At 36.8% G+C, this 14,875-nt stretch overlaps 2 protein-coding genes across 2 annotated transcripts; both read right to left on the reverse strand.

Annotated features, from left to right (window-relative positions):
- Positions 1–129: 129 nt before the first annotated feature.
- LOC110373212 (glyoxylate reductase/hydroxypyruvate reductase) lies at positions 130–4,784 on the reverse strand. Its single transcript, XM_021330405.3, has 7 exons — positions 4,624–4,784; positions 3,354–3,502; positions 2,276–2,465; positions 1,832–1,995; positions 1,381–1,545; positions 753–878; positions 130–375 (listed from the first exon to the last, which is right to left on the reverse strand). The coding sequence occupies exons 1-7, from the start codon at positions 4,773–4,775 to the stop codon at positions 254–256; spliced, it is 1,068 nt and encodes a 355-aa protein (XP_021186080.3). The 5' UTR covers positions 4,776–4,784; the 3' UTR covers positions 130–253.
- Positions 4,785–6,404: 1,620 nt separating this feature from the next.
- On the reverse strand, positions 6,405–12,012 carry LOC110373246 (glyoxylate reductase/hydroxypyruvate reductase). Its single transcript, XM_021330458.3, has 7 exons — positions 11,644–12,012; positions 11,334–11,470; positions 9,812–10,001; positions 8,898–9,061; positions 8,161–8,325; positions 7,731–7,856; positions 6,405–6,653 (listed from the first exon to the last, which is right to left on the reverse strand). Exons 1-7 carry the CDS (start codon positions 11,712–11,714, stop codon positions 6,538–6,540), a joined length of 969 nt encoding a protein of 322 aa, XP_021186133.3. The 5' UTR covers positions 11,715–12,012; the 3' UTR covers positions 6,405–6,537.
- Positions 12,013–14,875: the final 2,863 nt, after the last annotated feature.

Below are 14,875 nucleotides of genomic sequence, written 5' to 3' on the forward strand. Positions count from 1 at the left end.
TTATAAGATAGATGATAGGTGTCTTTGTAAACGCTTTGTTTGACAGTGACTCCGTAAACGTGCGCGATTCTGTCTTCTGGAAAAATTTGAATGTCTTGTCAAGTTGTGCTCTTAAAATAAAACATCTCATAAAGAAATCTAACGACTTTTAATGGAAATATTGCTGAATCCCAATAATAAATTACATACAGCCAGTATGATGTTACAACCTTTTTGCTCTTAAACTCCACCTTCTTTCATATTGTGCCACTATTCAGAGGTTGACGGGTGTGATGAGCGCTTTTCCTGTGAGGGCGTTCACCACGTTGTTGGCGGCTAGCACGCCCATGTCGCTGCGTGTGCGCACGGTAGCGCTACCGATGTGCGGGAGCACGACTGTTGAGGTAGAACATGATTAGTGTTTAAAGTATCCATGGCAAATTCATATTTGCAGTAAAGGGAATCAGCTGGTATGGCAAAAATAAATTGGTGAGTCTGAAGTGAGGTTTCACTCAATTTTTAGGGACAGAAACTTCTAGCTGGCTAGTATGCAGATACCTACCTAGTCTGTTTACTTTGACTTATTTCCAAAGTAGTTGCTTTTATTTACAATGACAGAACTTGATGTTTTGGTAGCTCCCGTAATACCCATCATCATCTCGCCACAAACAGTTGTACAGGCTAGGTACAGGATCGTTAGTTATTGTACCTATCTTGGGGGCAGCCTATAATTGCGTTAACTCATGAAATTAGTATATATTATGAATACTTACATAGATTAGGTAATGTGAGCAGCTTGTGGTCTCTGGGCAGAGGCTCCGGGGTAGTCACGTCAAGTCCAGCCGCGTAAATCTGCTTGTTCTTCAGCGCGTCATACAAGGCTTCCTGGTCGACTAGGTCTGAAAAGGAATGCATGTAATAAGGTTCCCATAATCCGTTTTAGTTGTTTCCTTAAATTCCAGATTTATTTATGTACATCAACAAAACAGCATTAAAGTTTGAAGGGTTTACGCTGTTTCGATAACTAAGGTGCAAATGCAAATGTCAGCAAAATTGCGTCAGAGCTTTAATGCCCCATGATCTTGTAAATAGCTACTGATTGATAGCAATTACCAATCTTATCTCCGGGATTGGCAATCGGAAATTTTAGATAACAGTGAATCTGGGTAGGACTTGTAACACAGGACTTCACGTTAAGCAGTCGCACACATTTTGATCTATTTATCGAATACTGGTCCTCATGCTAAGAAGAAAGTGTTTGTATTTAATAGAACAATTACGCGGCCTCAATCCTTCTACTTTGAGAGGAGGCCTGTGCCCAGCAGCGGGACGATAAAAAGGCTGTAAACTATGTAACTAGGGGCCTATGATCGAAAGACCCTATGGATTAAGGTACCTTACCTCCACGTCCAACATTGATGACGATAGCATTGCTCTTCATCTTCCCCAGGGTGTCTTTGTTGATCATGTGTTTGGTCTCGTTGGTCAGTGGAACCGCCAGCACTATGAAGTCGCTTTGCGTCAACAGTGTGTCTAGGTTTACGAATTCCGCACCCAACTCCTTGCCTGGAAAGAGAGAAAAAAAAAATAGAGAATTTTCTTAAAATCGACATGATTCGTTTAGATTTTGTCTGCCTTATATGTATTCTTCATTTCTTTGTTACAATTGCACTTACCTAACCTAAAGACGAAGCTCTTCTAGATCAAGTTTATGGTTGTTATAACATTATTTGTAGATCTTTATCCACAAGTTACAACAATATTAGGGCCTTATTGTCTTGTCCCAAACAAGAATTTGACAGTTCCAAAGGTTCTCTAGCTAAAAGGGTTTGAGGTAATATAGAATAAGTACCTTCAGGCTTCTCCCTGTGGCCAGTGTACAGGAACTTGGCAACCTCGAATCCAGCGAGGCGCCTGACCACTGCCTGTCCGATTCCTCCCAATCCAACGATACCCACAGTGCTGCCTCGGATGTCCTGACCGAGGACCTTGTCGAAACCGATCTCCCATTCGCCCCTGGTATTCAACGATGTCATATTCATTATAATTGGATTATTTACATTGCGAAAAAGAAAACAGAATTGGAAATGGAATACCGACATGAGTTACCACATAGCATTTATTTGAAGTAACTTTGTCAGAAATTTTGCAATTTTTACCTAAGTCACTCAAACATACTCTCATAATCTGCTCTCCCAACCAGCAGAAGACACCGAAAATAGGTATTTTGTTTGATTATACCTTTGAATGCCTTTAGATGAGACAAATCTACACTGATTTCTTTTCAACTAATTACCTGTGAACCTGAGCCAGGTTTTCAGTGAACCGCCTAGCGGCGCCAAGCATGAGACCGATAGCGATTTCGGCGACAGCTGATGACAGCACATTGGGAGTGTTAGAGAGCTTGATGCCTCTCGCTCTTAGCTCATCCAAGTTGCAGTGGTTGTAGCCTGCTGAGACTGTTGCTACCAACTTCAGTTGAGGACCTAGGGATATTAATGTTTGAGCAAAATCGAAATAAAAGAAACGAGGAAAGATGAAGAAAATTTTTGTTGCGATATAATAATTTATTTAATACTAGCTTCCGCGTAGAGTTCGGTTATATCGCGTTTCCAAGATAACTCTTCAAAAGTCCGGGATAAAAACTATCCTATGTTCTTTCTCAAGGTCAACTCTATCTCTGTACCAGATTTTATTAAAATCAGTTCATTGGTTTCGACGTGAAAGCGTAACAGACAGAGAGACAGAGTTCCTTTGGCATTTATAATATTAGTAGTGATGGAATAGTCGAAGTTATTTCGAATTTAGGAGAAAGTTGACACTCAATAAATATAAGCGTATTCGCAGACTACTTTAGGGGTAGATCTCTGTATACTTCTGTGTACTTCATTGTGGAATTCAATATAACTCGAGTCCTAAATCCAAAAAAAAATAATAATTTGCATTGCCGTGTGTCGGGCCAGCACACCTCTATTTATTTATGGATTCAGGTCTATCATTCGATAAAATCTGCGATAACGAGATGAAACAAACAGTATCGAATGTCTAGATAACAACTGAAATGCGCGATGCCATTGGTACGCAGGTATTTACATAATTTTTTACGATTAGAAAATCTGGTTATGCTTCGAGGAAATAAGGAGAAATTGCAGACTTATGACAATCAAACTGTATGTACTTTGTGGGATCCATTCCAGGATCTCGATAACGCTTTCGAATTAATCAATCCTGAAGTATCCAAACTGCTTCATATACTTATACCTACCGATTTCGGTAGCCAAATAGGCCCTTCTTAAATAGGTAGGTATATGATGCTAAAGTACAAGGGCGTAATTTATTATAGCTCGGATGTCTTAAAGCTATGGAATATTTACCAGCCTTATCCAGCAACTCCTTGCTGATAGCAAGGTTGGAACTCCATATGAGGGCAGAGGACCCTGGGATGAGCTTCAAGAGGTCATCTTTGGCAAGAGTACGACCCTCCTCACCGAAGTTCAGGTATTTTGTTTGGACTACTGTAAAGCTGCAAGAAGGATTAATTAATCTCAGGTAAAATGTGGTTTTGTAAAAAATATGAATAGATAGTCCGACGTAGGTGTAGTACCTAGTATTTTTAAAGTCTGCCAAAGTTTTTGTCCTAATGGCGTGCTCTTGACGGGATTTGGGTTTATAACATTGCATTTAGGTATCATAGGTTTCTGCTTTGTATGATGCGGTGCAAAGAAAATGGGACCGGAAAGAAGTCTTAAGATTTTGATGCGATTGCGAATTCCCGGTAAAATATTCTCAATTCGTTACAAATAAAATCTTCGCACTTAGTTTCTCTGTCAATATAAGTGTTTCTGTGTTTCCATGATGAGATTATAAGGTTATCAGCAAATCAACACATAAAAAATCGATGTTCGTAAACCGTTTAGTTTCACATTGTCAACTACGATTAGGTGCGGCTATAAACTCTCGTGGTATGTCACAGTGTGGCTAACTTGTATGTTCTTATACTTAGGTACGTCAAAGAGTGATAATTAGGTACCTATATTGTACAAATTATGAATACAGTTTAAATACTGTTTGGTTCATCATCATTGAAACCTACCTATCTGAAGTAATACTGAAAAAATTAAGATGATATTTTGTTTGGAAGATAAATTAAAACCTGCATACCTAATACCTACTATATCTTTGAAATAAATAAATACTTAGGCATTCCCTCTAAAACTTGAGACAAACTTTCAGAACAATTTTAAAGTTCACCTCAGGTGAATGAACCATACCTATGAGGAAAATCAAATAATAATAACACATAATTAGTAGTCTAGCAGTGATATAAATTACTAGTTATAATATGTAGATGCGAGCGAATAACTTGAAATGGCCTTGTCTAAAACACATTAATAGGTCATTACCATCGCGAGACACCGAGTTATTTTCGAGCGACCACTGCAAGCATGAAAACATTCTACTGGCTTCCTTCTACTAATACCAACTATGTATATGCACAACAGGAAAACTTGAACATTGTTATTTAAAAGCCAATAAGTCACTTAACACAAGTAGTCTAGTTAATTTTCTGATAACATTCAAAGTATAAATCTATCACTATAAAAATAAATTAAAATACGTAAAGTGTATGAAATAGGTACTTACTGTTCCTGTAATACTTTCAGTCCCGCTGGCGGAAAATCTTTGGACGACACCAAAACCTTTAGATTTTTCGTCATTGTGCTATGTGCAACACAGCTTACCGGCAACAAGACACCGACTAACGCCACTACAACTCCTACATTATGTACAATCATTGTTTATATACCTACCTAACACCTTGAAAGATATGGTATCTCGCTATTGAAATGTACGTATTGCTAGGAGGCGGAACGAAAACGTTGTGTGGCCGCCTGTCCGGCTGTATAGAGTCAAGGCCCCGGGTCCAGAAAAAAATATAGAGCGGCTAGATGCCGAGTGGCGGGAAGACTGGTCAGAAATGGTCTCGATTGGCTATGGTCCGAGTTTGTTTTGATATCGCAACGTCAATTTGATAAAACCAGAACATAAATTAGTTATGTTTATAATTTAAGTTTTACGTACCTCTTATGCATTTGGGCATGCTCTTTTAACATGTTCAATTAATTGAAAGCTTTAACTTAAACGTTTCTGATAAGACATGTAATAATGTCTTACTTGCTGTCGACTTTAATTCGTGCCGATGATTATAGGTAAGTACCTACCCGGTTATTTCAAAATATTATAGCCAATATTAATAACAGAAAAATCTCTCAATTAATTATATAGTTAAGCAATTAAGAAGTTACACTTAAAATAATAGGTTGAATTAATTAATAGGTTTCTGAGAAAATAATTGAGGTTATCATTATCATCATTGACAAGATTGACAAACATTAACGAAGAAGGTTAAAAATATTAAAAAAAAAATACATTTGCAATTTGGTATAAAAAATAACAAAACTTTTTGTTACAAAAAAAAAAATTGCATTTCGGTGTCTGTCCTAAAATTGGCGTTTATTGGGTACCTTTTTCGTTTTTTTTTTGCCATTTTGCCTGGTTCGGTTTTGGAAACGCGCGTCGCCGGCGCGTTTTTATCCTGCAGAGCAGTCCTGGGCCCCGATTCTCCTAAGTTAATATTGTCAAAATCTAATAGAAATCGAATCGCAATATGATCGTAATAGCAGTTTTAACCATATCGGGCATTCTGCTACCAATAAAAGACCAATCGTATTCGATTGTCATTTGATTGGTGTGCGATTGGTCTGCTATTTTGATGATTTTGGTCTATACGGTAGTTTGCTGTACAATCATTTTGCAATCGTAAATCATTTGCAGACAAAATGATTCATTATTGAATGATAGAAAAGGATAAAAACGTTTATTTCAAAGAAAAAATAGCGGAATGCCACATACGCTTCAAATGTAATCGAGTCGGGATTGGATCTCAGTCGAATCGAGTCGAACGTCAATCGAATGGCACTTAAGTAAAATTAGGAGAATCGGGCCCCTGAAGTCCTGACTTGGGTGCGTATCTCGTCGGTATCGCTACAAACGCGCGTCGACGGCGCGTGTGCAACGTGGTGTGCATAGGCCCTAAAGTTATTGTCGATACCTAGGAAAAAAAAGCTTAAACACGAAGTAGCTGTTATTAACCGTTAAGGAGTTCCCTTGAGTCTGTCGTACCCATAGACGTTATATAGTTAAAATCTGCAGATGCTAAAAAACGGTGAAGGTTTAAGTACGACCATAGACTGTGAAGTAATATTACTATATTACGTCTATGGTCGTACCTACAACTTCATTTTCGAGAGGTGTCTGCGGTTTCCATAATCAGGTCCTGACATGGGCTTATCTTGAAAGGATATCCCATAAAGTACTGATTTATCATACCAGTCCATGCGTCTTTAAATTAAGAAGAAGACGCCTTTGTGTGTATAAATGTATAATTTATTTAAAATATACAAAAATGTAAATGCAATGTTATAATATTTTATACAAATCTAGCTATTGTTGAGTAGTTGTCGATCTATCTATCTATATGTATAAAATTGTTTATTTTCAACAAGGGAACAGCATCGGCTTGCCTTCTAAGCCCAACAGAACGTTCTTCGCCGATATGGACGCCATCTTGTTTCTGGTCTCAACCGTTGCGCTACCCATGTGAGGTATTATATCTGAAACAAATATTTAAAAAAAATGTTAATGCTGATGGAAATCACCAAAGGGAGCCTGGGAGCTTATTCTTCTTAGAAAGCAATATGCGGTCGACACCGAGTGTTGCATCATTTTGCGGATGTAGGTACACAACATTTGAACCTATGCATGATTGGATAAGTATTCGAGAACCTCCTTGTTCCTATCATTCATCTAAACTTGGATGCATCTCACTTCGGCCTTCTTCCTGGGCTGTAAGAATAGCATCGTTTGTCTTTGAGTTCGTTGAATAATGTACCTACTGCGCATAGTATTGAGCAAATCCTTCCAGAAGAATTAATGGTACCTAACTATAATTGACCTAACAAACAATATTAAAATAAGTAATTGAGGTTAATAGTTATTATTCCCCCTTACTTATAAAATCTCTAATCACCTTCTAAGCAACATTTTAACTAATCACTACTTAAAGTCTTAAGTTGTGATTAAATGTTAGTTAAGACATGCTTAAGCAACGTTTATAAGTAATAATTTTCTTAAACAGCCCTTAAGTATTACTTATATTTAATTCACGTTTATAAGTAAGGCTAAAATAGCCTTACTTATAAACGTGAATTAAATATAGTTATTGAGGTCTTTTACAATAATTATCTTTAACTAAAAAGTATTAATTAGAATTTAGGACAGCATTAACGATGACACGAATACTTACATTGGTGATTGGCAACGAGTTTTTGCCAGTTAGATTAAGATAAATAGACACAGCTAGGTACCTACCGTGTGAAAACCTTTGTAAGTTCTTTATTCATAAGTGTCTTTAATTGGAAGAATTATTTTAAATTAAGTAACTTATGTATCTACTGTTGAACGTTGGTTTCACTCAACGAACGTCAACCGTCCCGTTTTTAGGCAGCTCGTATCCTTTCATTGCCAGCACCTCTTCCAATCGTCAGTCTACCTACAATAGAACGTCTTACACTACGTTTGCCCAAACATAGTCTTCACTTGGACATGTTTTGTTTTGGACGGCAGTATGCTTCTCTCTCTCTTTCTTCTCTCTCTGTTCTTGCGTCTTTTAAAAGATAGTAAATACTTACAGCAGTTAGGAAGAGACACGAGTGGGTGGTCTTTCCCTATGGGCTCTGGAGTCACCACGTCCAGTCCAGCTGCGAAGATCTGCTTCTCTTTGAGCGCAGTGTAGAGGGCTTCTTGATCTATTAGCTCTGTTAATAGAATAGTTCAGTTAGCAAATATGACGAAAGCATGTGCATTGCATTTGATGTTATCAAGTTTTCAATTAGCAGCAATTTAATTGAACATACTTTTGCCATTATGGTTTTATGCAGAGGTCGAATTATATTTTATCTCATACTATTTTACATAGTACATATGGCTCTATCGGCTGTTGTTATCTAAGCTGTGTATCTAATTCCTTCTAAAAACTTTTCTCCAATTGAATAAATGAAAAAAAAACATTGAAACACCCTATCTGCCATAAGGATACTCTTTCGGAAAGCATCAGCTTACCTCCCCTTCCAATATTGACGACCACAGCAGTTTTCTTCATAGTCTTCAAGGAGTCTGCATTGATCATGTGTTTGGTCTCCTTGCTCAAAGGGCACGCGAGGATCACGTAGTCACTTTCTTTAAGCAGTTGTTCTACTGGCACTCTCTCTGCTCCTAGGGTTTTAGCTGTAAAGGAAATATCATGTTACAGCTTTGCGCAAAAATTTTCTAGAGAGCTCCACTTTCAGCAATTTTTATCAAAGTTATTGTCATGTTAAATTAAAACCCAATTGTCTTTGCGAATTTTAATAGTTATCGCCAAGTATGACGTACTTAGTTAACATTTATTTCGCGCTCGTCCTATATTTGAATGAAAATCCAAAGCTAGAAACTTTTCATACATTTGTTTCGGTTACCATCAAAATGTTTGCTTACGTAATATTTGCGGACCGATCAATCGTTATCATTCGTCATTTAAATGGTAGATAAGCGTACTACAGAATCAGACAAACGATACGTACTATCTGGGATTGTTGTATAGTTTCTCGTATCTCACATGTACTTAATGATAAATAACTGTAGTTTTCTCTTTGAGAGCAATACATTCACGCATTTTTGCAAGTAGGTATTATGCCAGAGGTGCGAAACTAGACACACTATTTTATTTATTTAAACTATCATCTTTATGGAAGGAACTGTAGTTTAAAACACTAACTAGCTTCGTCTAAAGCCAGCTTCCTTATAAAAAGTCTACATACCCTGAGGTTTATCCGTTCGTCCGCTATAAATGAACCGAGCAACATCGAATCCCCTCAATCTTCGGAGCACAGCCTGCCCGATCCCGCCGAAGCCAACGATGCCAACAGTGCTGCCCGCGATGTCTTGTCCTACCATCCATTGGACGCCGTACTTCCATTCACCTCTGGAAGAGGAAATAGGATGTTTCTAGGTAGTAGTTACACCCATTGTTTTACATACGCGTTATATGTAGGTAGACAAGAGGATTAAGAAGTGACGTTGAGAAAGAGCAAGCTATAATATTGCAGACTGACTATGTAGGTACTCAGACCACTTAATTTTGGTAAGGAGGTACCTATACCATTTATATCAGTTTCTTAATTTTCATAGATTGTATTAGGTATTATTGATAAGATAAGCGTGATTATTAGGCACTGCTTAGCTCATATTTATGTCTAATTATAAAATGGGCTTTCCCCAATTACGTTTTCAATTGGTGAGCGATAAATTACGCAAACGAACGAATAAATTAGGAAATGCTACTGACGTTCATCAGTCATTTAAATAGGTAACAAGGACGAATTAATTGCTTGGGCTATTCATAACGAAATATACGTGGGTCAGGGTAATGGTTCATCTGTAGTAACACATATAGGAAAGACGATCAACGAAACATAAGACATTGTTTGATTTAGAAAGTAATCCGTGGGGTAACTCTGGTAATATCCCTGGCATAGTCTTTTCTTTTTTATCAGTCTTTTGAAATGACGTTATATTTTTATTCAATTCGGCATAGAGAATTTGCACTTGGTACAGTACCTACCTATTGCAGTCAAGTTTTGACATATTGTGTGAGACAGTCAATGTAAAACAATAGAGAATGACTATTAAAAAAACTGTCGTCAAAATATCCTCTCCTAAAAACCACACTTACGCCTCCAATTCCTGGACTCCTTCTTTAAACCTTCTTGCAGCAGCTATCAGGAGACCCACAGTGATGTCTGCCACTGCATCATCCAGGACTTGAGGAGTATTCCCCAGAGGTATACCGCGCTTCTTCAGCTCTGGTACATCTATGTGATCGATGCCCGATGCCATTGTCGTAACTGATTTCAGTTGAGGACCTGAGAAGGTGGATATTTTATTGAGTTTAGTACAGTCAACTTCAGGTCAGTGGTAACAGTTTTATAGGAAAATCGTACTTATTACTATGGAGTTAAGGTGCATGACAGTTAGGGGAGATGTTCCCAAAACGGGTAAGCTAAGGGAAGATGTTAAATAAAATAACCAAGAACATTACATGCGACTTGTATTTGTACTCATAGGGTTGTTTATATAATAAACTTTGGAAAACATAAGATAGTCTTAGTAATCTTCTTCAAAATTCAGAAAAAAAATAAAAAAAATAAACCCCTTCGAAATACCCGCTTTGCCCTCGGGGGGGTCCTAAAACGGGTAGCGCCTTTGGGCAAAGCAGGTAATGAATGAATATATGTGATAAATGAATGAGAAAACGTATCTTAGCCTCCTGTTATCCAGGAAATCTTTATCGTTAATTAGTCTCCTTAATTATGTTAAACAGTTTTCTTATTTTGATCAGTCTAGATCACTTTTTTACTTTATTAAATGTTACATTTGAAATTATAATCCTACCAGCAGATAATTTTGTTAAAAATCAGAGAAAACATATTTTAATTTCTTTTTCACGCTGTTCCTGTACTTCTTCAGCTCTCTGTGGCTTCCTTTGTCTTCGATTAGCTTTCTGTGGGATCAAATTGAGAAAGTGGCCCCTTATTTCAAATCGGGTAGTCACCCGTTATGCCCCTACCCGTTTTGACCAAAAGCACGTTTTAAATTTCAACTACCTTAACCTTAAAATAGTAAACAAGGAGACCACTAAGTATTCACAATTAATAAGCATATAACATGCAAAATGATAACACAAAACTGCAAAAACCGTATCTTGCAGCATATTTGAGTAGTCAGCACTAGCATAATCCGATTTTTTTTAATAAACTCTGCAAAAAACTTTTTTTACATCTAATCTCGAAAACGCTCGTTCTAGGCGCGCGAGCCAACTGACCGTGATCGGCGGGGTGGTAGTGCACCGCTCTACACTCACAGGTTCACACTAAGACCTATAATATACGAATGGCAAAGCCTACCCGTTTTAGAAGGGGTACCCGTTTTAGGAACATCTCCCCTACCACTGATGTGCGGTCTACCGTACCTAGAGGTAAATTGACTGTTTGGATGGCTTATAGAAAAAAAATTGGCATTGAGGGTAGGTAAATCCTTTTTTATGAGCGTTGGTGGAATTCTATTTTTTGTCTATTTTCAAATTACGGTAGTTAGGTAGGTTGAAGTAGGAGATTCTTTTTATCTCTCTATATAGAAACGTAATTTGCTGCATTTTTTAAATAATTATTAGGTATTGTATGAAGTTTCATCCAAACCTGCCAAATCCAGTAGCTCTCCAGTGAGTTTGTGCTTGGTGTTCCATATTAAACCATCAATTCCTTTGAGATTCTTCTTAATAGTCGGCAAACTCTCTGGTTCGTAGTCCAAGTGCGGAAGTACTACTGCTTCAACCCTGGGAAGAATAAATTCATTTACAGATCAAAAACGGTTATCTTAAGCCTCGATAATGAATTGCGAGCTATCCATTTAAGAAACAGGAAATAAATGATACATGTATATAGAAGAGGTATTCAAATGACAGATTAGAAGTAGTTAATTATTCATTCATGTGGGTAATTTACTCACTTGTTTTTCAATAACTCCAATCCAGCGAGCGGGAACGACTTGTTCACAATAAGAACTCGTTTCAGCGACATCTTGCGGATAATCTGTTATAAGTCTTCTTTAGTTAATATTCTTACAACCGTATTGACCAATACTGACTCCACAAACATAAATTCGCGACAGATGTATTTATGTATTGGCAATTTATCAGAATAAAGATGATAATGCTTTTATCTATTGTATCACTATAACGCGGTCATTCATTATAATATTGTGATATAAATAATCTCGATAAGGGCGCCGCAAATGCTATGATACAATACTATTTAATGATGTTATAATGCTAAATTGTGATGTAATACGCACAGACTATGCGAGGAACGATAACACTAACGTAAAAACGCACATTTTAAAATTATGTAATCGTAGCCTTGAATTATTGCGCCATCTAGTGTCGAGTAGCGAGTATTATATTTTCATTTTAATGTTTCGTCAAATACATAGATGGCGCTGACGGATTCTATTTTATGAAGATTGTTATAACTTACAAGTTATAAGACTTGATTTTATTCAAAATATTTTTTGGATTAACATTTTTCTCTTTCAGATATTGAGATTCTGTCGCTATTTACGTGTGCGTAGTACCTACGACACTTGAGCAACTAGATTTGTTAAGACAGTTACCTAAACACTATAGCCAGCCTACTTGATGCAACTACGAAGTCCTGACATGAGGGCCTTTCTTGACCACCAAAAGTGGCGCTGCTTCAGCTGAATTTCAGACCTCCAACGTATCATCACAGGTTGAGCGGGATAGTCATGGAGAATAAAATGACTTGTCCTTCCTTAATCCGTGGGGATAGTTCATGTATTAAACTGGAGAATTCCTGATTCCTGAAGTTCTTCCAGGAGATGAACCATAACGAAAAATTCTCCTCATAGGCCTTGTTTTGTTTAGGTACTTCTTTCCCATCAATACAGGTAGCTAAACGTATGTACAAAATTATCATAAATGGAAAACCATTTAGTATTAAACCAATATTTACAATAAAACACTCCATACGTGTTAACAATTTATTGTTTTGCATGTACCGTTGTAAACATCACTTAATAGCCACAATACACGCATTGCATACAAGTAGCGGCTACTTACAATAAGCCGGCAATAATTCGACGATACATACAATTACAATATTTTTAGACAATCATTTTAATAAAACTTAGCAGACGTGTTACATGTTGATGTTAGAATTATTATTGAGATTCTCGCCATTATCTGTCCATGTGTGGTTTCGAAAGCAGATGTGCGAAGCTGGCAGCCTGACAACGTGCGGTTTAGTACTTGTAGGCAGAATATGCGAACATACCATTGTCCCATCGTAAACCTCGCGTTACTGCTCTTTATCTTTCCATTTTCATTATAGAACCTCTTTGCTTCTAGGGGATAAATTGCTAGTTAACAGAATTAACGCTTACGCACTTGTAAAAGGTAAACTATGAAGATTTAATAGAGTTCCATTCTTAGTTAATAGCCTACAAATAAGTAAAGGTGTTTGGATCGCCTGCTTTTTGTCCTTTGGGGTCTTAAACAGAGACAATTTTAGAAAACGGTCTATCGTTAGCGTAAGTTTTAAGTTTTTTTGTTTGTCGATAGAAAGCGATAATATGCGCAGATGCATTTGGTTTAAAAGGTGGAATTTGTCGATGTTTATTAGGATAGTATTTTATTTTCAAATGAATTTGCACTACAGCGGATTATTTTCCATTTGGTGGCAAAATGCTTGTCCCTTTTATTATGCCTTATCTATACAGCGAAATGTGTCTCTTAAATTCTGTGTCTGTGTTAATTGTGTTTTTAGTAAAAAAAATGTTTTGTTTTGTATCGATCCTGTACTAAGTTTGACTAGAGGGTTACACTAACCATCTCGAGAAATCACTTTTTGGTGGAAGCTGATGTTCCAACGGAACTTCTTAGGCATGTTTCATGAAAGGCATTTCAAAGTTGTTAGCTACTTCAGTTGACCTAATACCATAAAGTTAACTTGAAACTTGTATGACAAGTAGAAAGATGGATCGCATTTGTCCTCCACAGTTTGCCAAATGAATCTGTTTTAGGTCAAGGGTGCTTTTAATAGACAGTTGTTTTAGAGAAATTATGTAAGAAGTCGGTTGTAACCCTGGTAACTGGGTTCAGGAGGTCAGAAAGACTCTATGTAAAGCTAGTAATTAGATAAATTTGGTTACATTGTAAGAGGATCTCAACGACATTCCTACACGGTTGGGAAAAAACAGATAGAAAATGCTATTTATTTTATAAGTAGGAAACCTTAATTTGTTAGATTCTTGAACATGCCTACAACATCTTTTATAGGTAAATTATTTTAAAGATTTTTTCGAATAGTTAAGCTAAATAATCTAAATATATGTAAATAAATAGAAGGTACCTAAGTAGTAACAAATAAAGCGCAACATTAAATTGAAAAAGAAAATAGTCTCTCATAAAAAGAAAACTAAAAGGAAAACTTTGCATAATAAAGTAAACAAATGAACATCTGGCAGCGTGTTCAAACTCATTATAATCCTGCAAAATATAAAATACCATTCCATTTTCAACTTACGAATGCTTATGTCAACTCTTGATTTTTCCGTATTATTTTCTTTATAACCCGACCGGTTTAGGAAGGATACTTACCACATTTTTATTTGTAAATATAAAGGTGTTTCAAACTTGGTAGTGTTATGTGAGGGTTGAGGAGCTATCGACCGTTGGTGGCGCCAAACTGGCGGCCATGGCACGAGGAAATGCTAAAGGGTATTTCCTTTACTTCTTATGGTTTCAATGCAGAATTATGTTGTGGTACAGTCATAAATTGGTATTAAACAGACTTGTATTTATATAGTACCAATGGTAAGAAGAAAAGAGGTTTTATGGCTTATACTACGTTTACTGGACAGTGGCAAATACAGTCAAAGGTTTTTATGCCTTGCTATACAAAACATTTTTATCAATACACCACATTTTTCATATTTATAGAAAATGTGCAAAAACCACTTCAACAGACATAAACACATGGAATACCATAAATCATTCAAGCAAGAACTCCAAGAGCAGACTAACATCAAAACCTTTTTTCTAGAACACTTAAATTCAGAACGCATCTATAAATCAATCATACTGGCCAGGTAGTGACAGTGACGTCATCGTGTTCGATGACAACAAACGCAATTTCCGTTTCCCGAATAGTTCCCGCGC

The sequence above is a fragment of the Helicoverpa armigera genome, chromosome 18 (genome assembly GCF_030705265.1).
Source record: "Helicoverpa armigera isolate CAAS_96S chromosome 18, ASM3070526v1, whole genome shotgun sequence".
NCBI lineage: Eukaryota > Metazoa > Arthropoda > Insecta > Lepidoptera > Noctuidae > Helicoverpa > Helicoverpa armigera.